A 25,559-nucleotide genomic window follows, 5' to 3' on the forward strand; every position below is an offset into this window, starting at 1 on the left:
GTCCACCCCAGAACTGGACAGCAGCCGTTGTCCTCAGGCAGAGGGCCTGTGAGGCTCTGGCCAAGGCCTCTGGGATTCCCGGCCTGCATGGTGGCCCAGTCAGGGCATGCAGGGAGGGGGAAGGTCCTGCGCGAGCCACAGGTTAGCTCCCCTGTGTTGGGGCAAGAGCTCGGCCACAGGACAGGGGCATCCTGGGGAAGGGGGGAGCTCTCACTTGTCTCACTTGCCCCCGTGGGTGCCCTGGGCTGTGCAGGAGGAAGAGCTGGTTGAGCTGCTGGCCCGGCACTGCTACGTGCAGCTCGGCGCCTCAGCAGAGAGCAAGGCTGTCCAGGAGCTGCTGCCCAGCTGCATCCCCCACAAGCTGTACAGGACCAAGCCCCCAGACAGGTGGGCGAGCCTCGTCACTGCCGCCTGTGCCAAGGTCAGCCTGCATGCAGCTCAGGCACCCACCTGAGGGCTCTCCTTTGGGAGGTCAGGGGGGCTCCTGCTATACAGAGGAGATGGATTCCCTCCCCACAACCCCCACCCCCTGGGGAACAAGCCTCAGTTTGACAGTTAAGTAGAGCCCTGTCCCTTCAGGTTTAAGAAGTCCCACTCAGTTCAGCTCTCTGTCACAGGCCTATGCCACCTTCTTCCTTCCAAGCTGGCATCTTGGATGGGTCCCTGTGCTGGTCTGCACTGTGGTGTCTGGCCAGGCCCTGGCTTCTTGGCATGAGAGGGAACCCGCAGCAGCTGACTGCTGACCATACCGTGGCCTTGGGGGCCCCCCTGCCTGCCTCTGGGCCTCAGCATCCCCTCGCTGGGTGCATGGGAACCCCACGGGCCAGAGTGTATGGACATTCTAAACATTTGATACATATCGAATATTTTCAAATCACCCTTCAGATTTGATGGATTTATTACATTCCCAAAGCCAGTATATGAATAGTACCCAGCCACTTTTCTAAGAAATAACACTGTATTCAACAAACAGTGAAAAGAGAGTTCGGTTGGATATTATAGTCGGTGATGGACACAGCACAGTGGTGCTGGGGAGAGGAATGGGTGAAGGCGGGGAGTTAGAAAAGAGGAAGGAAGGAGACTGGAAGACAAGGAGCTAGAGGTGGTCCCCGAGAGAGGCTCCCAGAGACACAGAAGAGCTCCAGAGAAGAAAGAAGAGAGGCACCTGGGACACAGACTCGGAGAAAGATGCCCTCCTGCACGGAACGACTCACAGTCCCGCAAGGCATAGGCTGGCAAGAGCGAGCATGGGCTGGGGCACACAGACAGCGCCTTCCACAGCTAGCGCAGCCCCACCCTACAGATGCTAATGAGGGGACGGGATGGCTTTCCTCCCTCCTCCTAAAGGGTCCCCACACCCCTCCCAGGTAGAATAGGGCAGCGCCAGGCTGGACGTGGTGGCTCATGCCTGTAATCCCAGCACTTTGGGAAGCCAAGGCAGGTGGATCACCTGAGGTCAGGAGTTTGAGACCAGCCTGGCCAACGTGGCGAAACCCTGTCTCTACTAAAAATACAGAAATTAGCCGGGCACAGTGGCACGCGCCTGTAGTCGCAACTACTCAGGAGGCTGAGGCAGGAGAATCGCTGGAACTCAGGAGGCGAAGCTTGCAGTGAGCTGAGATCAGATCACACCACTGCACTCCAGCCTGGGTGACAGAGCGAGACTCTGTCTCAAAAAGGAAAAAAAAATGATAGGGCTGCACCAGTCCCTGGGGACGTCCCAGGTGCCTCCCTACAGGATCCGTCTCCAGACACTGGCCTTGTAGAGCCTTCTCAGAAGGATCCATCAACTCTTTTACCCTGAGCACTAGGTGAGGGATTCACTAGGGGAGGCAGGTGATGGAGGTGACATCCAGGATCCCCCCCTCAGGCCCCATACACTCAGAGGCAAGCCACACCACTGGCCGTGCGAGAGCAGGTGGTGGACGCCGCCCGCCTGCAGTGGCCACTGCTCTTCTCCCGGCTGTTCGAAGTCATCACACTCTCAGGTAATGGCATCTGACGGGGGGGGGCGGGGGGCAGGGAGCGGGTATGGGCTGGGCACCCAGGGGTCCCATGCAGCCTTCACACTGCCGTCTTTCTTGGCCAGGCCCCCGCCTGCCCAAGACACAGCTGATCTTGGCTGTTAACTGGAAGGGGCTTTGCTTCCTGGACCAGCGGGAGAAGATGCTGCTGGAACTCTCTTTCCCAGAGGTCATGGGTCTGGCCACCAACAGGTGCGGGCCCTGAGGGAAGATCTCTTCTTACACCCTGAATCCTTGGACTGATGCATCTGGGGGCTTGGGGAGAGATGGGGAGAGGGGCAGCGTGCTGTCCCGGGTAACAGGCCGGGGTGGAGGGACAAGAATCAACATATACGATGGCTTCTGTACTTCGGAGCCCCACCCTCCTGCACCAGGCTGTACTGCCCATGAAGTACTCCGTTGGGGCATCATGCGTTGCACTGGCAGCTTCTCTTTGAAACCCAGATCCACCCGGAAAGGGCAGGGAAACATGCAGCCTCTGGCGGGCGCTTATTTAGAAGGCTCCTTTTTTTGTCATGGACGAGAACTGGTGGCCTGGAGGGTACAGATTGTCTGGGAGAGCGGCAAGGGACAGTACCTGGTGTGTCCTGGGGCACAGGGCAGGGCTGGGGGGCCTCTTAGGCTGGGGCTGACCCCCACTCCCATGGGCCTCCATGGCTCTTATTGACTGGGAACTTTTCCATGCCCTTTGGGAAGTCCCATCCAAGCCCTGCCAGAGCGCCCCTTGGTTAAAGCACACGACAGAGTGGCACGTGCATCTCTGGGCTGTGCCAGGTGTACAGTGGCCACCACTCCCCACTGGCCACCTCTCACTGAGGCTGACCATGCTGGGCACTTTCCTGTATGCCACGAAGTACTGACAGCATCGCCCATTCTGCAGATGAGCAGATGTGTAAACTGAGGCACGCCGAGGCTAGATGGCTCAGAGTAAGCACATGGCAGAGCCGGCAGCTCATCTCAGCTCTGACCTTTGCAGTGTCCCTGTGGTGTCCCTGCACACCGGCCACCTCATTATCTGCCCAGAGCCGACCCCACACATGGGCTGCACCATTCTCAGCCTCCGAGAGGTCCTGTGCTCCGCTGTCCTTCATTTGTCCAGACCCACAGTGGTGTCTGGCCTGGTCCTGGCCCTGGCAGAGCAGCTCTGTGTCCTCATCTGTGACTCAGGACCCCCCACCCCACCTCCCAAGGCTGTTTAGGGGCTGGATCAGGGGGAGGTGGAGGGGGCTCCTGCTCACGTTGCCCTTCATCTCCAGGGAGGCCCAGGGCGGGCAGAGGCTACTGCTCTCCACGATGCATGAGGAGTACGAGTTTGTGTCGCCCAGCAGTGTGGCCATCACTGAGCTGGTGGCCCTGTTCCTGGAGGGCCTGAAGGAGAGGTCCGTGTTCGCCATGGCCTTGCAGGACAGGAAGGCCACAGGTGCCAGACTGGGTGAAGTGGGGGGAGGGCCGCGCGTGGGGTCTGTAGGGAGGCGGCGTGCTCGTCTCTACACAGCAGCTGCAAGGCAAGCAGAGGGAGGGAGGGCCCCAAAGCTCTGTGGGGGCAGCTTTAGGCAAGGCTCTGCCTTCTTTCAGCCACTGCTTCCTTTTCTACAAAATGAGGGGCTAAAGGAGGTGGTCTCCAGCCCTGCATATGCTCAGCGCTGCACTGCTGCAGAAGCACTGAGAAGGGCCAGCCCCCAGCCCAGGGAAGCTTTGAACACTATCCCCACAGTGCACTGCTGCAAAAGCACCCCATTAGCCCATTGTACAGACATGAGGCCAGAGTCCCAGAGATGGAAGTAGCTCACCCAGGGTCACACAGCTCAAGGGGGTGGCAGCCTAGTTCTCGGCCACAGCTCTCCTGCAAGCCAGCACTCCAGCAAGAGCTGGGCTGTGTCCGTGGGCTACGGGGGAGCATGACAAAGCCCCAGGACCCCCGCTGGCTCAGGCTGCTGGCCGGGCGGTCATGGGTGGTGGGTGGCGTGGTTAGTACAGGGGCTTCAGAAGGGGGTGCTGGTTAGGATGTAGCAGAAGAGGCTGTGTGTGGGGTCTTTGGGCAGTGAGAAATGTCAGCCGAGATGTGCTGCCCTATCACCCCATTCAGTCCTCACGGCCACCGCAGGAGGGAAAGAGGATTGCCATCTCCAAATTCCAGATAAGGAAGGGGGCTAGAGAGGCAGGCAGCATTCAGGCCACGCGTGGGGACTGCCAGCCTGTGCATCCTCCCCTCCCTCATCCCTGGCTCCTGGTCAGCCCTCCGAGGGTCTCCCAGGGCTAGGGCTGCAGTCAGAGCTCTCGAGCCCCCATCCACCCGGGGCTCTGTGCCTGTGCAGCTGCAGCAGGTGACAGCCGTCTGAGGCCCCTGAGGTTCCAGTCCCACCATCACTCACTCTTGGAGTGGTCTTCTGCCCACCACTCTATGCCTCGGTTTCATCTGTCAAAGGAGATGATCCATAAAATGCCAGCACAGCCTCTGGCCCCTGCAGAGCCCTCAGCAAATAGCAGCCTCCCTGCCCTTACAGATGATGCCACCCTCCTGGCCTTCAAGAAGGGGGACCTGTTGGTCCTGACAAAGAAGCAGGGGCTGCTGGCCTCTGAGAACTGGACCCTCGGCCAGAATGACAGGACAGGCAAGATGGGGCTGGTGCCCACGGCCTGCCTCTACACCATCCCCACGGTCACTAAGCCCTCGGCACAGCTGCTGGTAACTGGCACGCTCCCGTGTCCTCAGCCTGGGTACCCCAGGGCAGGGTGGGGCGGTCCTGGGATGCCTAGTTGGGAGGCCTAGCTCAGGGCCTGCAGCCCACCTAGCAGAGGCCAGGAGGGCCACCTGGGCAGCCCCCACTATTCCTGCGGCAAGGTGTGTGTGCAGTGCTAGCCCAGCTCTTGGTACTTAGCAGGTGCTCAATAAATGGGTGTTCCCTGCCTCTTCCATCATGGGCGTGTCCTGGGGACAAACCCAATCTTTCTCTGCCTCATTTACACTCTGACCCGGGGGGGCCAAGTCTCTCCCTGCACAAGGGAACCACCCACCCCAGCCCCAAAGACCAGCCTCTCGGGAGGCAGGAATGGCAAGCATTGCAACATGTACATACTGAGTGCTGAGTATGTGCCCTGTGCCTGTGGTACAAGTCTGGGCACAATAGCAGCTCCACCCTCAGGGCAGACATTTGGGCAGATAATGACACATGGATGGCAACTGTGCAAAGTGCCACCAAAGAGAGGGACAGATAATAGGGTGGGGAGCTCACCCTGTCTGGGAAGGCATCCCCGAGGGAGGGACATTTGTGCTGAGGCCTGAAGTTGGTGGCAGACTAGGCAGGCAGGGCTGGGGTGAGAGGTGGCCCCATGGAGAAGGGGAGCTGGGGAAGTGGGGGTCTGAGAAACCCAGAGTGCCGTGGCCCCCAGAACGGGTGACGTGGGTGCCACAGCCATTGGCACTCATCCTCCCAAGGGAAAGGAGACAGGCACCAAGAGGTAGAGTCACGGTCCTGGGTCACACGGCAGGTGACAGGGGTGTGGGTAAGCCCTGGCCTGTTCAGCCCTGGGCCTGACCCCTCCCAAGTCACTGAGGCCACCAGGCCAGGAGGAGCCTGCAGGAAGGGCCTCATGGGCGGTGGCTCCTGGGCACCCACAGGCCTGTGCCCCCTCCAGAGCTTGCTTGCCATGTCACCAGAGAAGAGGAAGCTGGCGGCTCAGGAGGGGCAGTTCGCAGAGCCACGTCCTGAGGAGCCACCCAAGGAAAAGCCACACACCCTGGAGGAGTTCTCCTATGAGTTCTTCAGGTGCCTCCCCAGCCCTGCTCCACCTCATTGCACCCCCACCTCCCAGCCCCACCTCACCTCATTGCACCCCCTGCTCCCAGCCCCACCCTGCCCCATTGCACCCCTGCTCCCAGCCCCGCTCCACCTCATTGCACCCACTGAGAGCTGCAGAGAGGCCACGCCACCCATGTGGAGCCTGCCTGGCCTTCCCAGGCCAGGGAAGTCAGGAGGGGCTTACAGCAGAGTGGGGTGCTCTGGCCCTCCCACAGCCACTCAGGGGTGTCAGAGGACAGAGAAGCGTGGGACAGAGAAGGCCACAGGGCAGGCCTCACGCCAGCCTCTGACCTCACAGGGCTCCAGAGAAGGATATAGTGAGCATGGCCGTGCTACCCCTGGCCCGTGCCCGGGGCCACCTGTGGGCCTATTCCTCCGAGCCACTGCGACAGCCGCTGCTCAAGCGAGTCCACGCCAACGTCGACCTCTGGGACATCGCCTGCCAGATCTTTGTCGATATCCTTCCCCACCAGCCTGCCTGCGCCTCGTCAACCCCAGGGCAGAGGCACCCAGCACCTCCTGGCCCTACAGCTGTGCTCTAGGGCAGGAGAGCCCAGGAGATCTGAGAAACCCGGAGTGGCGGGGCAGAGCCCACACATGGCTCACCGCAGGGCTGGGGTTGGGGTCAGCATCTATCCCCAGTCTGTGTCAGCGTGGGGCCGCCCCAGCACCATGCTCCTTGACAGCCACACCCATCCTCCGGTACATGGGTAACTACCCTTCTCGGCAGGCCTGGCCCACCCTGGAGCTCACCGACCAGATCTTCACACTGGCCCTGCAGCATCCCGCCCTGCAGGACGAGGTCTACTGCCAGATCCTGAAGCAGCTGACGCACAACTCCAACAGGTCTGGTGGGGCGGCGGCCAGTCCGCGCTGGCACCCTCAGTCCTCATCCCAGCCCCTGAGGCGAGACTGAGGCTCAGAGAGGACACCACAGCTCGTGGTGGCGGAACCCCTGCCTGGGCACCTGCATCAGCAGTGGGAAGGGTTGGGGCCCTTGGTCTGCTCTGCTGATGTCCTAGGGGTGGTCAGAGCAGGAGAGGATGGCCCTGCCCTGGGCCCTGCCTGCTCCCACCCTGTGTGTGTGACCTGGCAGGCCATGGCCTCTCTGAGCTTCAGTGTCCTCTTCCACAAAATGGGTGCAATGCCTACCCACCCCCGTCTTGAAGGTGTGAAAGCCCGTGGCATCGGGCAGCCGGGCACAGCTGGCATGATGCAGCCTGGCAGGTGCCCTCCCCCTCGGGCCCCCTAGACCCCAGGCAGCTCTCACATCCATCTCTGCTCCCCAAGGTGCCTGCCTGGCCTGGGCCCCCTGAGGGGCCCTTCCCGGCTGACAAACGCCACCCTTCAGGCACAGCGAGGAGCGGGGCTGGCAGCTGCTGTGGCTGTGCACGGGCCTCTTCCCACCCAGCAAGGGGCTGCTGCCCCACGCCCAGAAGTTTATAGACACTCGGAGGGGGAAGCTGCTGGCCCCCGTCTGCAGCCGCCGCATCCAGAGGGTCCTGAGGTGAGCCCAGTGCCTCCAGCCCCCAGCATTGGCCCTGGGCCCGCAGACCTGGGATGCTGTGGGGCCTGGCCAGCCTTCCAGGAGCTCGTGGTCCCGGGAGGCCTCTCCAGAAGCCGGTGTCAGCTTGGGAGGCAGGATTAGGCCTCCTATGGCCGTGAGGAGGGCAGGTTGACCGTGAGAGTGGCCATGATTTCAGTGGCAGCCATGGTCACAGAGGGAGGTGGGCGCCCCACAGAGGCCCTGCCAGAGTCCCTGGCCCCTGCCCGATGCCCCTGTTGTGCAAGAACAAGAACACTGCCAGCCTTGCCCGCTGGTGCCTCCCCAGGAGCCCCTGGCCTGGCCCTTCCCCATGTGTGCCCCAGGCTTTTGGGCACAGCTGCACCATCACTGCCTCTGAGGCCGCATGGAGCCAGGGGCAGCCCCTGGGACATGCGAGGGGCTGGCACCACCCCAGTGATGGTCACTGGGGTTTTCTTTTGTTTCTGGCACATGGTTTAGTGCCCACGTCGGGGCTGGGTCATGGGTGAGGATGAGGGTGGGAGTGGCACCTGCAGCACGCACTGTCCCCCTCAGAACAGGGCCCCGGAAGCAGCCCCCGCACCAGGTGGAGGTGGAGGCCGTGGAGCAGAACGTCTCCCGCATCTGCCACAAGATCTACCTCCCCAATGACACCAGCGAGGTGAGGCCCTGCTCTGGTCTGCACGGCAAGTCTCAGGCCTCCAGAGGCCATAGGGCACTCTCCCTCCTGGCCCAGCCTGCTCCTTGGTAACCCCGGAGGGCCTTTTCTAGGGCTGTCCCATCCTCAACAGTCTCCAGCCCTCTCCCCATGGGATGCAGGCCCCACCTGCCCTTGGGTGCTTCAGAAGTCAGGCCAGTCCCAAGGTATGAGTTGGGGGATCCAGGCCCAGGACACAGGAGAGAGGACAGAGGGGTGGGCAGCAAGGGTGAGTCTTAGGACTTGGGGGCCCCTAGGGTCTTCTGACCAGCTGGGGTGTGGGAGAGCAGGTATCCCCACTGTGTGTGTCTTGTGCACAGAGCCTGCCATGGCTGCTGGGGGAACAAAGGGGCCAGAGGACAGGTGGAAGACCACCAGGACCCAGCCGTGACACAGAGGCCTTGACCAGGGGCAGCAAAGACAAGTGGGCTGAGAGGCCAAGGTGGGCAGTGTCGCCTCACGCCCTCTCCAACAGCAGGATGGTCTTTTTGGCCTTGACATTTGGGTCTCAGTAACAGGAAGTTCCCACAGTCTGGCAGCTGGACTCTCAAGGCGAGTCAAAAGGCCAGGCCTCCGGGGCCCCAGGACAGCGAATGCTGGGACTAAACAACGTGATCCTCTGGCCAGGGTTCTGGAAGGGAGGCTTGCCCTGCTCAGGGCAGACCACATCCAACCCAGGTTTCATGACGGAGCAAAAGTGCCAGGCTAGGAAGGCTCATCCTGGGCTGTGCTGGCCCCTAGCCAGGCCCCGGGCCTCACCAGCTGCCTTTCTGTCCAGATGCTGGAGGTAGTTGCCAACACACGGGTGCGGGATGTGTGTGACAGCATTGCCACCAGGCTGCAGCTGGCCTCCTGGGAGGGCTGCAGCCTCTTCATCAAGATTGCAGACAAGGTGGGCTTGGCTGGGGCTGGGCAGACGGCGGGCGGGCAGGCAGTGAGCGGGGCCCTAGGTGCTGCCTGGGGGGGTCTCAGCCTGCCAGGGGCACCCATGCTAAACCAGGCTGCACGGCCAGGGCTGCTGAGATGGAGGTAGGTGGGGTCCTGGAGCAGAGCCAGCTCCACACGCCAATAGCCCACGCAAAGCCAACTCCAGTGCAGCACCCAGGCCATAGGCGGCCACTGGACCAGAGCCCAGCAGGGACCTCTCAGGAGGACAGTCCCCAGAAGCCACCCGACTTCCCTGTACCTTCCCCTTCCCCAGGTCATCAGCCAGAAGGAGGGAGACTTCTTCTTTGATTCCTTGAGGCAGGTGTCTGACTGGGTGAAGAAGAGCAAGCCCCAGAAAGAAGGTGTGGAGGCCTCTGTGGAGCTGGGGGAGAGCGTGGCTGGGTGGGGCGAGGGGGCACTGTCAGCCTCCATGCGGCCCATGCCCATTCATCCATCCATTCATTCCCGTGTGTCCCTGGGTTTTGGGGACAACCAGGCCCTGGGGCCCGGCGGTGAGGGCCTCCCAGCTCAGGCAGGAACAGAGGTAGCTGCACCGCGGAGTGATGAAGGATGCCCCGGGGCTGAGGGGCATGACCCTCATGGGCCAGGAGTGGGAGTCCAGGAACGTTCCTGAAGAAGGCAGCCTCTACACTAATCTTGAAGGAAAATGTGGGGACTGGGGAGGAAGAAGGGTGGAGGCTTTCCAGGCAGGAAGGTGGCAGGCACTGTGTGGGGGTGGCAGGGGGTCAGGGCTGGTGCACCTGCTGGGACAGGCTTGGTGCCCACTGCTGGCCCTCGCCCAGGGGCCCCCGTGACGCTCCCCTACCAGGTGTACTTCATGCGGAAACTGTGGCTCAACATATCCCCGGGGAAGGATGTGAATGCGGACACCATACTCCATTACCACCAGGTACCGGGCAGGCTGCCCTGGTGGGCACTGGGGCCACCCCCATCCTCCCACACCTGTTCTGAGGCTGTAGAAGCCAACAGGCCAGGGCAGGGCCAGCCTCAGCCCTGGGTACCAGCCCATGTGGTAGGCAGACTAAGCCCCTGAGGGCTCTGGAACCAGGAGCAGAGGGCAGCAATGTTTGGGGACAGTGACTGCACTGGCACCTGCAGCATGACTTGGAGAGGGTGGGACAGAGGGTCCTGTGGCCCATGGAGCAGTGGCCGTGGCCTGCAGGGCCAACCACATGGATGGAGCAGTCCATCACCTCCACACAGATGTCAGGGGGCCCTGCCGTGACTCAGGGTCATTCCCCTGGCCTGAAACTCTCTACCCTGCTCAGTCCATCCTGGATGGAGTGGGCTAAGCCCCAGTTCCCCACCATCTGAGCGGGAAAGAGGTTGGGGGTGGGTGGGCCGCAGCCAGAGACCCAGCATGCCTAGTGTGTCCACCACCCAGGAGCTGCCCAAGTACCTGCGAGGATTCCACAAGTGTTCGAGGGAGGATGCCATCCACCTGGGGGGCCTCATCTACAAGGCCCAGTTCGACAACGACCGGTCCCAGCTGGCTAGTGTCCCCAAGATCCTGAAGGAACTGGTGCCCGAGAACCTCACACGCCTGACGTCCTCAGAGGAGTGGAAAAAGGTCCCTCATGGGGCTGGGGAAGGGTTCTCGGGCTGCTGCTCCTCCCTGGGACCCTGCCCCAGTGCCATGCCCTGCCTGAGCTCCAAGATCACATGGGTGCACATGGGTGGTGTGGAGGGTGGGCTGGCTCTGCACACACCACGCCTTCCCACGCCGTCCACAGCACCACTGAGACTCTGTCTCACGCTGCATTCCTCCCCTCCCCTCCCCACCGTACTAGCCCTGGGGTAGGCAAATGCTGCCCCCACCAGGGCTTTGGGGGGGCCTCTGGGCACCCAAGTCCTTACTGGCCCTCTGTCCCCCAGAGCATCCTTCTGGCCTATGACAAGCACAAGGACAAGACAGTGGAGGAGGCCAAGGTGGCCTTCCTGAAGTGGATCTGCCGGTGGCCCACCTTCGGGTCTGCCTTCTTCGAGGTGAAGGTAGACCTTGCCCCATGCCTGGGCCTCCTACCCAAGCAGGCTCCGCTCAGCTCTGCCCCGGCAGGCCCAGCGTCGACCAGCACACATCTTGGGTGGGGCTGGCCTCCAGGCTGGAGGGCGTGGGTGTGTGTGTGTATGTGCGTGTGGCCTAGGTGAGCTCCTGGGAGGTGCAGCCTGGCCTCCCGGGCTGGACTGTGACCGCCGTGTCCCTCCGTCCCAGCAAACCTCAGAGCCCTCCTATCCAGACATCATCCTCATCGCCATCAACCGACATGGGGTTCTGCTCATCCACCCCAAGACCAAGGTAGCTGCTGGGCCTCTGGAGGGGCTGGGGGCCACCAGGTCCAGGGACCCGTGCAGGTGGGGCTGTAGTCACCTCTGCGGTGTGTCCTGCCTCTCTCCTGTCCCCTAACACACACAGAGCCCACAGGCTCTGGAGGCATCCTGCCCACCCACCCTCTCTGCCCCCAGGACCTGCTCACCACCTATCCTTTCACCAAGATCTCCAGCTGGAGCAGCGGCAGCACCTACTTCCACATGGCACTGGGGAGCCTGGGCCGTGGCAGCCGCCTGCTGTGCGAGACTTCCCTGGTGAGCTCAGGTCCCTTCTCCTAGCCAAGATGCATAGGATGGAGCTGCTGGAGACTGGGTTCCCCACCCTCACCCCTTTCAAGTGGCTAAGAGGGCTCAGTCACAGGGCCCAGGCGGGGCCAGCAGATCTGGAGAGGGACTGGGTGCATCCCCAGAATCAGCAGCCAAGGTGGCAAGGCCAGGCGGGACCCCCTGCACCCCTGGCCCGTTCCGAGGAGGGAGGGAGACCCAGCTCCAGCAGGGCAGGCAGAAATGACGCCCCCAATGGCAGGAGCCCGCCTTCCCTTTCTCCATGCCCTGCACCACTGGTTGCTGAGGAGGAGAAGGTGGTCCCTGAGTCCAGGAACCCCACCTGCCCTCTGCACCCACAGCCTCTGACCCACCCTGTCCCCTGTCCAGGGCTACAAGATGGATGACCTGCTGACCTCATATGTGCAGCAGCTCCTGAGTACCATGAACAAGCAGCGGGGCTCCAAGGCCCCAGCCCTGGCCAGCACCTAGCAGCAGATGCTGGCGTGTCTGCTCAGGCGCCCTTCCCGACCTCTAGCCTGGCGCACCTTCCCAGGCCCTCTTAGCCCAGGGCCTGTCCTCGGCAGGCAGCCTTCCATGCTGCCCCCCATACAAAGCCCACTCAGCCCCACAAGCGGCCCCCTCTGTCCTGGGCGCTGCCCAGAGAGGCCAAAAGATGGGCCCAGAGTGGGGTCGGGAGTCTCGGACCCCCAGGCTATTGGTGGATGGCTGAGAGGACACCTCCCAACCCCACCCCACCAGAATGTTCAATAAAAACCCCTGGAGCAGGAGAAGTGTGTCTGTCTGAGGGTGCAAGTTGTGGCACAAGGTGGACAGGGGGCCTAGGAGGCTCTGGCCCGCAGAGAGCTGCAGAAAAACCAAAATGCCGTGTGACTCCCCCAGGGAACCTGGAGGGCAGCTGCATTCTCCAGAAATGACTTCATCCCTCCCTCTTTCTGCTTCCTTCCTCCCCCTCCCTTCCTTCCTTCCTGTTTCTCAGACTGGGGAGGGGCACTCATGGGAGAGTCCTCCTCCCAAGCCCCTCCTCACACCTTCTGTCCTTTCCCCCAACCTGGGGCACTGATAGCCTGCACTACCCCCAGGAGGCCAGAGCGGAGGTGCGGCTCTCTGGCTGCTGGCTTCATGCTAAGGCCAGCTTATGCTCAGTGGGCAGAGCTGGACATAGCACCTTGGAGGCCTGGATTCCCCCACCTCACTGGCATGTCCTGTCCCCGCCCACCCCCTCCTCTGCCCACTGGGCCAGCTTATGTGGACCTGGCCACCCAGGCTTGTGAGGTCCTAGCAGGGCTAGTCTTCAACCGCTTATGGCAGCCTGGCCTGGGATAGAGGCTAGGGCCCTCTGAACTTGTGCCTGTCTGATGTCTGTCCCTCTGTTCAACTGCCCCAGCAGCAGTGTGTCCAGAGCTGCTGCCATCCCCTCTACCCCTAACCCCCGCCACAAACCCGCTGCTGTGGTTGTGTGAACAAGCCTTCACTGGGCAAGCGTGAGCCCAACACCAGGTCTGCGCTGGCCACAGAGGAAGTGTCCTCTCTGGAGGTGGGAAAAAGCCACCTCTGACTCCACTGCCTCCTGGCCCCTGGCCCCACCCAAGGGCTCCACACAAGCCCCAAGGTTGGGGGGAGGGGGCGGCCAAGGTGGGATTCCAGGAAGGCCTTCCGAGGGATGGAGGTGGGTCCTGTCCCTCCAGGTAGCTTGTGGGTGTGGACAGCAGGACTTGCTGGCTCAGTATGGGCACAGGGACACTGTGCCACTAGTTGAGTGAGTGGGGAGGGATTGGAGGTGGCTCCCAGAGGCCTCCATCTGCATGGCCCTGGCCCGGTGGCTCCAGCAGGCTGCCCTGGCTGTGGGTAGCCCAGGAGCCACATGCACTTAGTGGGGCCGCTCTGGGGCAGGGGCTCTCACAGGACAGCATGAGCCACTGAGCCGCCTGGGGAGGGCCAGGCCAGGCAGGGAGCTGTGGTGCAATTTGCTCCTGTCCCTGGAGGTCTGTGGGCGGAAGCTGTGGGCACAGGCAGACGTGGCTGTCAGATGTGAGGTCATCGTCTGTCCACTCCCACCCTCCAATTATTGAGAAGGGCATTTAAGTATCGCCAGCTTTAAACATATTTCCAGATAAATTCTGGCAGTCTGGATGTGTGCTGTAGAACTTTTAAGTTCTAATGAATCATTTGACTATTTCTTGGAGTCACCTCCACATTACTTTTAAAGAAAACATTGACCCTTTCTCAGTTCATCTTTGAGAGTTGGGGCAATCTTTTATCCATCCATTTTTAATCTTCCATCAAAGGATATTAATTCAACCCAATGGGCTATTGAAACCTCGGGGGTCTTCTCTTTACCAGCCATTGAATCTTTGGATTCGCACTCCTTCAAAATGCACATGCTTGGGTAAAAATACGTTGTTTCCTCCACAAGCCTTTAGTCCAATTTCGGGTGGGGGATTAGAGTAAAATTCCTAGACCAGTGGGTCTCGAGCTGTAGCATGACTTGGGATCACCTGAGACAGATGATAAAACAGGTTGTTGGTTCCTCCACTCCCAAAGTTTCAGATTCAGTAGATCTGGGGCAGGGCCTGAGAATTCACTTTCTCACTAGCTCCCAGGTGATGCCGATGCTGGTGGAGAACCACTGGCCCAGAGTCACTTGGTTTTGGAGGGGGCCAAAAGTTTCAATTAAAAACATGAAACTGTGATAGAACGATTTCACGTACGTATCAGCCGGTGTGTGAGAGATATCCTAGCCAGACTCAGTCACTTACTACTTTTCTTTTTTTTTGTTGTTGTTGAGATGGAGTCTCTCCCTGTCACTAGGCTGGAGTGCAGTGGTGCGATCTCAGCTCACTGCAACCTCCACCTCCCGGGTTCAAGTGATTCTCCTGTCTCAGCCTCCCGAGTAGCTGGGACTACAGGTGTGCACCATGATGCCCAGCTAAGTTTTGTATTTTTAGTGGGGACGGGGTTTCACCATGCTGGCCAGGATGGTCTCAATCTCTTGACCTCGTGATGCACCCGACTCGGCCTCCCAAAGTGCTAGGATTACAGGCATGAGCCACTGCAACCGGCTCACTTACTACTTTTTAATGTGGGATCAGCCCTTGGTTTTCCAGTTAGACTTTATTTTCCTCAAAGGCAAATCCCCATCTTAAACATTTTTGAATTCCCCATTGTTATTTGCACAAGTAAAGGATCAATAGAGATTTGCTAATTGAACTGAACTCATAAATCAAACATATCCTGAGAAGACAGAGTCCATAGAAAGTTCTGTACATGTAGCCACAGCTACAATTTAGGATTTAGTGCTTAGCCCAGTAAGGGCTGTCACTAAATCCCTATCTTTCCATTATCCCAGTTGTAGCTGATAAGCTGAATAAACTTTGAGGTTGAAGATTTTAATGGTGATAAAGCTCCTCTAAGAGTCCCTGGATGGGCTTTATTTTGGGATGCCGATAATAATGGTAATCATGGGACGAGGATGGTATTATACAGTTCATCCCAATTCTTAATGAAGTTGCGGGGCAAGAGAAGGGGAGTGTAAGAGATGCAAATAAAATAATTAGCTCTGCATGGAAAACAATTTTTTAAAACCAACATTTCTCATGTATTGGCCTCAACGTTTTCTTTCATTCTTTCTTTTTTTAGGGAAGATTTCTTGGAAAAAGCTTAAGGTTAGGTATTGAATGTTCTTTGTCTCCTTTTTTATATATTTATGTGGTTATATATGTATTTACTTTTATCCCAGATATTGGGCAATATCCTATTTTCCCCTGATGAAGTTGGGACTTTGGTGCCCTTTCCAGTTATAGTAAAAATAATGGCTAACTTGTTTATAGCACTTATGAATAACAAGGCACTGTCCTAAGTATTTGACAAGTATTAATTCATTTAATTTACAACAGTCCTATTTTATTATCTTTTTTAATAGTTGAGAAATCTGAAGCACAGAGAGATTAAGTAGCATGTCCAATGTCAGCCAGGAAGTGATACAGCTGGGATTTACAGCTGGTCAGGTTCTAACCACTCTGCGGAGCTGTGGGCCTAAAGCAATGCAGCTGAACTGCAGTAGAATACTGGAATGCCACAGGCTTTCAAGTCAAATGACCCCTGTGATGAAATTCTGGTCCAATCTATAGACCTTTCTGCAGCTGATTTTTCATCCATATAACATCAAGGATCTTGACCATTACTTCACTGATTTAATAAAGTAAAATAATAATATGTATGCATAAACAACTATGACGGTTCCCTCAGCACGTGTACTCAGCACATGTGAGTTTCTGTCCTTATGAGAAGAAATCTTCAGAACAAAGAGAGTATTCTCTTTGCATTCTCTGGTCCCATATATCTAGGTGTTCTGTTCCATCCTTAGAGGCACTGTGGCTGAAGATGAGAACATCCCTTGTGTCCTGGGGCATCCTGTGTTTGGAGGAGTTGTTATTCACACATGTACACATTTTGCCTGAGTCATTAAAATTGCACATAAAAGAGACAAGAAGGAAGCTCTCAATTGAACTGAATTTTCCAGGATTTTCCTGTGGCAGAGAGGCATGGTGACATTTTAACTTTTACCTTCCCCAGGCCCCAGTGAACCAAAACTTTTCAAAAGCTGCAAAGCAAAAAAAAAAAAAAGACAGGGCATCAAGATTCAGATGCATGCATGCTTCCAGGGTGAGTTTCTGCCAGCCCACAACAACCCAGGAAGGAGATAAGCCTTGGTGAGTCCAAGCTCAGATGGAGTGTGAGGCTCCAAGGGCCACTGGCCAGCAACTCACCATTGAATGCCCAGTGCCCTGGGCTCTGCCCGCTGCCCTGCCCCAATGCATTGCCTACCTCCTAGTAGACTTGGAGGCTTGCAGACTTTGCCTGAAAATGGTGGAAGGAAAACCAAGGTGGAATGGGACCCGCCTGTTGAAACATCTACATGATCCAGGGACACTGTGCACAGGGCACCATTGCCACACTTGCCACTAGGGAGTGTTACTAAGAAGAGCAGGTGAAATGAAAGGCATGATTTAGACTACTGTGTCTGACGAAGTCAGGGCTTGCCTGTGTCACTGTTCTAATATGAGAGCTGATATTTCCTGGGGCACTGTTCTGAGAGTACTGTATGAAATGACTCTTTTATTCTTCACAATGGTCCTTATTATCATTTATTATGAGACAACTGAGACTCAGAGAGATTCATTGGCCTGCCTGATTTCCACAACCAGTAGCCCTGTCTTCAGGATCGTGCTCAGTCCTCTTTTTGCAAATCTTTAATGGTGTCCCCCTGCTCTGTGAAGGAAATGCAATCTCCATCACAGCTGCAGGCAAGACCCTTCAGAATCCAGCTCCTGCATATCTCTCTAGTGTAATTATGATTATTTTTTGTCATTCTCATTCTGCATTTAGTCTATAGTGAATTGTGTTTACATCTTCAAGTGTATTATATTCTCTTTCACCTTAGGACTTTTGCATGTGTTTTCTCTGCCTGGAACCACCTCTTTCCTATATTACTGTCCAGGAAAACCACTATTCAGACTTCTGGATAAACTGAGATCTAGTGTTCTCCCCAACAAGAAGTGGGTAGTTACTCGTATAATCTGCTATATATAGTACATTACTCTTTTCTTATCATATTTGCTTTACTGTATTGACTGATGGAACCGTTGGTTTCTTCACTAGACACAAGGCTCTATGCGGCCAGACTTTGTCCACAGAGCATGGAGCCTGCCTCCAAGTGGGTGATGAGTAAATATCTTTGGATGAAAGAAAACTCGAATTTCTTTTGCTTTGCTGTCTCATTCCCACCACTATCCCTCCCCTGACTCTGAAAATGCTAAAGTTCTTGCTGATGATTAGCATCATCAATTTGAATTAAGGCTTTATTGTCTCCATACTTACCTAGCAAGAACAAAAATTCTTGTGTACAAAATCATTAGAGAGTTCAAAAGAAGTTATAATAATGCCAAAAATAATGCAGAGCAGTATTTTTTTTGTTGTTTTTGAGGCAGAGTCTCACTCTGTTGCCCAGGCTGGAGCGCAGTGCCGTGGTCTTGGCTCACTGCAACCTCCACCTCCTGGGTTCAAGAGATTCTCCTGCCTCAGCCTCCCGAGTAGCTGGGATTACAGGTGTCTGCCACCATGCCTGGCTAATTTTAGTATTTTTAGTAGAGACAGGGTTTCACCATGTTGGCCAGGCTGGTCTCAAACTCCTGACCTCGTGATCTGCCTGCCTCAGCCTCCCAAAGCACTGGGATTACAGGCGTGAGCCGCCGTGCTCGGCTTAACTTACTTTTTTAAAAAAACTCTTCTCTAGTTTCCCTTTAAGCCACTGACATGCACGTAACCCCAGTCTCGCTGTACCTCACAGCCCAAGAAGCCACATATCATGTGCTTTGGCTCTCACGGGTCACTCAGAGGTAGGGCAAGAATGGAAAAAGCACTGATTTCAGGGTAAAAGAAAACTCAGGTCCTATTCCCAGCACAGCCTCTAGATGCGTGAATTTCTGCATGACATTCAATCTCCCTGGGTCTCTATTTCCATTTATTTCAAAGAGTGGTTATGAGGATTCGGTGAAGTAGTACATGCCAGGTGCTTAGGCAAGGGCCAAACATGTAGCAAATAGTAGCTGATGCCAATTTTCTTCTTTCCTTTTCCTTTATCCTGGGGGATTTTAGCTTGGAAATTTTATAGCACCTTTGATGTTATAAGATGAGGAACCTGGGCCTCAGTGGATCTGTGAATACCTGGAAATTGCATGCAAAGTTGGGTATGTTTTCAAGAAATTTTATTTCTAGGGAAAGTGTCTCTGTTAGCTTCCTGGGACTGCTTTAACAAACTACCACAAACTGAGTGGCTTAAACAACATACATTTATTGCCACACAGTTCTGAAGGCTAGAAGTCTGAAATCAAGGTGTGGGCAGGACTGGTTCCTTCTGAGGGCTGTGAGGGAGAACCTGTTCCATGCTTCTCTCCTAGCCTCTGGTAGCGCCAAGCAACCTTCGATTATAGATGGTGATCTCCTTGTGTCTTCTCCATACATATGCATCTCTGTGTCCAAATTCCCCCTTTGTATAAGGACATCAGTTATATTGAATTAGGGCCTACTCGAATGACCTTATTTTAACTTAATCATCTGCAAAGATTCTATTTCCAAGTAAGGTCACTTTCATAGGCACTGGGGTTAGAACTCCAACATCTCTTTTGGGGGGAAACAATTCAACCCATAACAGAATCTAGCTTTCATTGGATTTGTAAAGGTGTCTGTGGCCCTTCCAAAGACTAAGAACTATTGACTGTAAAATCTTCTTAATGGCTTATCCTATACCAATCTAACCAACAAGCTGGTAGACTTGAGATGGGCCTTGGTGTGTCTTGAGTGCCAAATCATGGAGAAACACCAAGGCAATTCTGATGGGGTTGTTTAGGCATGTACTAATGGGAAGAAAGTACAGGAAGTCTGTTTCTACATCAAACTTTATTCCAGTAGGAAACTTTATTCCATTGCTTTTTAGTTAAAATCCTGCTGTGCTAAGAATGTCTCAAGTCTCACTCTAATAAAGTTTACAATTCAGTGGATGAGATATTCTCACCAAAAAACACACATGCATGCATAATTTTAAATTGTGAAAAATGCTAGGATAGAACGAAGCATGATTCTATAAAATTAAAGAATTTGGCTTGGCCAGACATGGTGGCTCATGCCTATAACCCCAGCACTTTGGGAGGCCGAGGCGGGTGGGTTACTTGAGGTCAGGAGTTCGAGACCAGCCTGACCAACATGGTGAATCCCCATCTCTACTAAAAATACAAAAATTAGCCAGGCGTGGTGGTGGACCCCTGTAATCCCAGCTACACAGGAGGCTGAGACAGGAGAATCGCTTGAACCCTGGAGGCAGTGGTTGCAGTGAGCTGAGTCACGCCACTGTACTTCAGCCTGGGCAACAGAGCAAGAGTCCATCTCAAAAAAAAAAAAAAAAAAAAAGAATTTGGCTTGACCTGGATTGGCCAGGGAAGGCTTTACTAAGGAAATGATGCTTCATCTGTGTCTGTAAAGATGAATTAAAGTGCACCTAAAGGGACGAGTATTCCAGGCAGAGAAACAGCATGTACCAAGGCTCTGTGGTAGAAGGGAACATGGCATATTGCGGAACGAAAAGAAAGTCAGTGATACAGGAACAGGGACTTGGTGGTGGGAAAATGAGAATGATGTGAGATGAGGTTGAAGGGCAATTTGGGCATGTGAGAAATTTAGGAACTCATCCTAGGAGAAATGGGGCACCACTGAAAGGCACCTCCCTCATCCTCAACCTGTATATCAATCTATACTCCTAGCTTGCTAACCCTCCAACATCTTGACATTCTTAGACTTGATTCTTTAGAGATACTACTTTATTCTGGCTGTATTCCCATTACTCTGGCTATGCTTTTTCAATCTCATTTTTCTCTGTCTGCTCCTGTTTTTGTTTTTGTTTTTTTTCTGAGATACAGTTTTGCTCTTGTTGCCCAGGCTGGAGTGTAGTGACGTGATCTCAACTCACTGCAACCTCCACCCCCCCGGGTTCAAGCGATTCTCCTGCCTCAGCCTCCCAAGTAGCTAGGATTATAGGTGCCTACCACCACGCCCAGCTAATCTCCATCTGCTCCTTAAATATTGCTTTCTACTGAGTGATCTCACGCTGATCACTTTCCCTGAGTGATCTTACCTGTTGCACGGTTTCAGCTATCACCCTCTTGTAGATACCTCCAAAACTTTTCCCCTAGGTTGCAGTTGCCTTTTTTCATCTGCTTACAAAATAAATGATGCACAATTTTGGTCACATGAATATTTATGTGGTCTGCTTAAGCCCTGTTTTGTAACTCTATAGGTAACTGCTTTTTTGAGGATGTTTCCAAACTGGTATCATTTTAGCTATTAAGACAAAGTTGCTACAGGGGAGAGGGGAATGAGTCACCTCTGAAGAGGCATGAACAGTGACTGGTGGGGTGCTGTCAGCAAGGCCTTCCCTATTCATCCCTGGAAACAGTTGACCGATAGTCTGCCCTTGTGTGCTCTCCTGATACATGAAACACATGCTTTGAATTTGCTGAGGTTTCCACTCATCTTCCCTGAGGCACCCTGACTCAGGGCTCCAGTCGCCCTCTGCTTACATCCATGTGGGCATAGAGCATCCACCCAGCTGAGACGGTGTGGAAGGAAACCAACAGATTAATGCACTTGAAGGTCACTGTGGCAATGTCAGAAAATCAGACTGCAGTGAACGGCTTGGTGGGTCTGCTTCTCAGGTAGGAATGCTTCTAAGGTGTCTACTGTGGAAGATAAAGAGGAGAAATAGAAAAAGAAAGGGAGAAAGGGAAGAAAAGAGGCAGGGACAAAAAGTTGCTAAACACTGTGTGATTTACTTTCACAGGTGTAGTTTATTTGATCCTCACAGACAGCCTGGCAAGGTAGGTGTTTTTGTTTTGTTTTGAGACAGAGTCTCACTCTGTCTGTCACCCAGGCGGGAGTGCAACAGCGCGATCTCCCTCACTGCAACCTCCTCCTCCTGGGTTCAAGCAATTCGCCTGTCTCAGTCTCCCGAGTAGCTGGGACTACAGGTGCCTGCTACCACGCCCAGCCAATTTTTGTATTTTAGTAGAGACAGGGTTTCACCGAGTTGCCCAGGCTGGTCTCGAACTCCTGAGCTCAGGCAATCCACCCACCTCGGCCTCCCATAGTGCTAGGATTACAGGCGTGAGCCACCACGCCTGGCCCAAGGTAGGTATTTTTTACATTTTAATTTGAATAGGCTCAGAACCATGAAACAGGTCCCCTGAACTAAAAAAAAAAAAACAAAAAACCAAACAACAACAACAACCACAACAAAACTAATAATTTGTTCGACAAGTTGGGAATCAATCATTTTTGCTTTCTTATGAATTTGGTGTTCTTTCGACCGTACCACAAAGCCTTGGTCATTGATTCGGTGAATTAGCCAGAACTTTTGAATCATTCTGGGTTCTGTCACTCTCATGAGGACTCAGCTACCATTGAGTCCTCTGTGCTTTTTCTTTGCACAGCTTGTCCTGAACCTGTATGTTTAAGTTGAACCAACACAGCCAGAAACCCAAACCAAATGGCCGACAGCAAATATGTATAAGCCTGGGACCCATCAGCTTAACCAAGGCAATCTCATCTGTCCCATCCTCTGAATTCCTCCCATTTTATTACAATTCTTTTTTCTTTCTAGTCTAGGTTTCTCTGATTTGGCTCAGCTCATACTCCTGGACATGTGAACTGATTTTTTTACTGGCTTTAACTCAACTCATTAAGGATTTGCCTCCTGGGCCACCCTTTGGTCTCCCTGGACTTACTTCAGGTCCTTGAATGCTTTATGACCCTACCTTAAAGCAAAATCCTCATACTTGTCTACCTGGCCGGCACTCAGATGCTCCAACGCTGAAGCCCTCTAGGGCAGGGGAGAGTTCAGAGAGGACACGGAGAGGAGAATCCAACTACAGAACGGCCTTTGGGCACTTCCAGCAATGGATCTCATAAGTAGGTTGTCCTTATCCTCTAGTAGGAATGTTATACTGAGGAATTTGAAGGAAAGTTTGTCTAGCAAGAACTCTCTGCTCTAGTCATCATTAATGGACTATATTGGGCAAGCGGTCATTTGACCAAATTCTGGTATGCAGGGTGAATTCCTTTCTGTTTGACCCAATAAGTCATTCTATCCCAGGGGACTCCAAAAGATTTTGTACAAACCTACATTAGCATACAGTGATCAGTCCCCAGCAGTGAGTTTCTGTGTTGGGTAATTCCAATAAATGTATCTGTACTTCTGGATTTTTTTCCCATAGTGCCCAGAATTTTGCCTCCATTACCCATGCACTGTGAATTCTTGGAGAGGTTAACATTCTCATAATCACCTCCAGCTGTGACTTCCAAACACTGCCGAATCATTCTCTGCTCCATGCTTGCTGTTATTCCTTATTATTCACACCTTGGCACTGACTGAACATAGATCCAACCCCTTTCTATTATTTTTACAAAGAAACAAATTACTCAAGGTCTTTGCTGCAGCTTTAGGCAGGTAGAAGGAGCTTACAGGCAGCACAGAATGCACCATAAGATTGGACGAGAAATTTCTTAAGATTCTCATGGAAATTGTCTGCATGTGGCTTTGGCATCTCTTTCAAAAAATCTCTTCTTTCTTTTATACTCTCTGTGGTTCCCATATTCCTGTGTTTTTCTTATTGAGAGAAGTTGAGCTCTTTCTTTTACGTCCTGTTCTTTTCTAACCGATGCTCTCAGTGACTCAGCTGCTAATCTCAAGTGGTTTGTTAAGATATTTTGCTAATTAAGTCAGTTGTTTGCATGAGAGCTGACTTCCAGTGTGGTTTTTCAATAGAACATAAACATAAAAGTATCTATTGTTACTAGGGTAGTCATTCACCCAAATAGATGTAAACACAGATCTTTCTTTTACCCAACTCTGAAGATATTTTGCTTTTCCTTTTTTGAGACGGAGTCTCGCTCTGTCACCCAGGCTGGAGTGCAGTGGCAAGATCTTGGCTCATTGCAACCTCTGCCTCCTGGGTTTTAGTGATTCTCCTGCTTCAGCCCCCTGAGTAGCTGGGATTACAGGTGCATGCCACCACGCCCAGCTAATTTTTGTATTTTTAGTAGAGATGGGGTTTCACCATGTTGGTCAGGCTGGTTTCGAACTCCTGACCTTGTGATCCACCAGCCTCGGCCTCCCAAAGTGCTGGGATTACAGACGTGAGCCACTGCACCCAGCCCCGCCATTTTTTTTTTTACTTTTTAGAAATATACTCCAGTCTGGGCATTCACTGTCTCCTCGGCAGAAGCATATTTATAGGTCACCCCACACCTCCCTCCAGGCCCCGTGAGAAGGAGAACCTGGCAAACGGACTCAGCTGAGCATCTCACATCTGGAGCCTCAGTGATAAGCAGGAAAATTCCCCACTTGTCATCAGTGTCATCCTGTACCCTAGGGATTAGGCAGAGATGTATATAAATCATTAGCCTAATAAGCAAAACCAAGTTAACCAGTTATTAAAGTAGTCTTTTTCCTCACCCTCCACACCAACATTCAAGCCACTCTGTGCCTCTGGAAACTCAGTGAAACACAGAGTTTAGTCAGAGGTAGTCATGAACTTGGAGTTTGGAAATAGGAAAAGCAGTGGACATTTTATTTTGCTTATTGTAAGTAATAAAAATATGCAGAGTTTAATAGGCCTGCCTGTTAGTTCAAAGCACCCATGTGATTTATGCCTTTAAGCACTTAGTTTTTTTCCCCTTGAGTGCTTTGAGAAATCTGACCTTTATGATTGATGAGGGGCTGCTGTATCTTTCTGAATTATGATTCTTTCCAAGGCTTCCCTGCTCTGTTCTCGAAGCTTCTTTTTTTATTATTATATATATTTTTGAGATGGAGTTTCACTCTTATTGCCCAGGCTGGAGTACAATGGCCTGATCTTGGCTCACTGCAACCTCTGCCCACCAGGTCCAAGCGATTCTCCTGCCTCAGTCTCCCAAGTAGCTGAGATTACAGGCACCCACCACTAGGCCCAGCTAATTATTGTGTTTTTAGTAGAGAACGGGTTTCACCATGTTGACCAGGCTGGTCTCGAACTCCTGACCTCAGGTGATCCACCTGCCTTGGCCTCCCAAAGTGCTGGGATTACAGGTGTGGGCCACCACGCCCAGCCTCGAAGCTTCTTTAAGTGCTAGTAAATGTAGATTAAAGGAATGAATGGTAGGTAAACAAAAACATTTGAGAAAGAAGACAGAAGGAAAAAGGAAGAAGAGATAGGGGAAAATGGAGGAGACAGGCAGGGGGAGAGAGAGAGAGAGAGCTGATTGCTGTAATAATTTCATTAAGAAACATTATCTAGAATAATTAGTATCACCCAATAGAAATGTGTTATTTAAGGGGAACACTCAACCCATCAACAATGAAAAGCAGCTAGGACACTCAGATTGATATTCCATGTCATAAACTAGGTCAATATATTTTATTAAGATTATTTGATTGATAAGTAGCTTTTCTGTTTAGATTTTGGGGAGCTAGTGCAAAACAAATGCCACTGTTTACTGTCCGTTCAAGCCCTGTGCTCATATGTTTTAATTTTAGTGGAAAAGGGAAAAATGATTCTGGCTCATGACATTCCTCATTTCTACGACAACACTCTCTCAAAGTTCTCACAGTACAATAATACTGTTTTAAAGACCCATTGATCAAATACTTTCATCTGAAACTAAACTAGAAAATATTTACAGAGAACTAAGCCAACTGATGGTTTTATCCTCATCATTTTCTTTTCCTTCATCCCTTCGTTTTTTCAAAACCCTACCAAACAGCATACGTACAAAAGAACCATGTCTAATGACAGGTTTTAATTCAAGGAAGACAGAAATTTCCCCTGCCAAATAAACCCCTAAATAATGAAGCCAGTAATTCAATAAAGGAAAGAAAAATAACGTTTTCTTGGAGGAAAGTTGCCTGCTAATGGGGCACCACAGTTTTCAATCTAAGCTGCCCCCAAGCCTTGATAGTGGCCAAGAGGACTGATTTCCCAGAGAGCTTCCAGAAGAGGAGTCGCCAGGCACATTCTCTTTTTTCCCTGTTTTATGATTGTATCTGGTATGGTCACCAGGGAAAGTCCGGCCTTCAGCTAGTTTTGAACTGTGTGAGCTTAGCCCTGTTTCAGCTGAGACAGGCACTGAGAGGCTTAACTGGCTCTCCACCAAGTCCACATCAATCAGTGAATTGTCATGTCTCTCTTTGGCTTTGTCTTAAGCACCTTTTAGAACAGATAAGAAGCAGTCTTTAGAATGTCAGCACAACTGAGGGGTGTAGGTGATCAAACCTCCGGGGGGCATATGACTAAGCTTTCATTTCTGAACAATTGTGATAACAACAATTTCAGAAAGTGCCATTTCTGGAGCTTTTACTTCTGACT

General features: G+C 53.3%; 1 protein-coding gene across 1 annotated transcript in view; it reads left to right on the top strand.

Moving 5' to 3' along the window:
- Positions 1 to 12,379, top strand: part of MYO7B (myosin VIIB) — a 100,935-nt gene extending 88,556 nt beyond the window's left edge. The window contains exons 30-47 of the mRNA XM_030800982.1: positions 254 to 421; positions 1,871 to 1,988; positions 2,090 to 2,216; positions 3,281 to 3,444; positions 4,529 to 4,710; positions 5,661 to 5,791; positions 6,123 to 6,280; positions 6,517 to 6,670; positions 7,176 to 7,331; positions 7,905 to 8,010; positions 8,825 to 8,938; positions 9,248 to 9,335; positions 9,777 to 9,883; positions 10,379 to 10,564; positions 10,870 to 10,986; positions 11,207 to 11,290; positions 11,458 to 11,577; positions 11,977 to 12,379. Of these exons, the coding sequence (XP_030656842.1) occupies positions 254 to 421; positions 1,871 to 1,988; positions 2,090 to 2,216; positions 3,281 to 3,444; positions 4,529 to 4,710; positions 5,661 to 5,791; positions 6,123 to 6,280; positions 6,517 to 6,670; positions 7,176 to 7,331; positions 7,905 to 8,010; positions 8,825 to 8,938; positions 9,248 to 9,335; positions 9,777 to 9,883; positions 10,379 to 10,564; positions 10,870 to 10,986; positions 11,207 to 11,290; positions 11,458 to 11,577; positions 11,977 to 12,078 (2,382 nt within the window). The 3' untranslated portion in view covers positions 12,079 to 12,379. The remainder of the gene's footprint in view (positions 1 to 253; positions 422 to 1,870; positions 1,989 to 2,089; positions 2,217 to 3,280; positions 3,445 to 4,528; positions 4,711 to 5,660; positions 5,792 to 6,122; positions 6,281 to 6,516; positions 6,671 to 7,175; positions 7,332 to 7,904; positions 8,011 to 8,824; positions 8,939 to 9,247; positions 9,336 to 9,776; positions 9,884 to 10,378; positions 10,565 to 10,869; positions 10,987 to 11,206; positions 11,291 to 11,457; positions 11,578 to 11,976) is intronic.
- The last annotated feature ends 13,180 nt before the right edge of the window (positions 12,380 to 25,559 follow it).

Source organism: Nomascus leucogenys, chromosome 20 (genome assembly GCF_006542625.1).
Source record: "Nomascus leucogenys isolate Asia chromosome 20, Asia_NLE_v1, whole genome shotgun sequence".
Lineage (NCBI taxonomy): Eukaryota > Metazoa > Chordata > Mammalia > Primates > Hylobatidae > Nomascus > Nomascus leucogenys.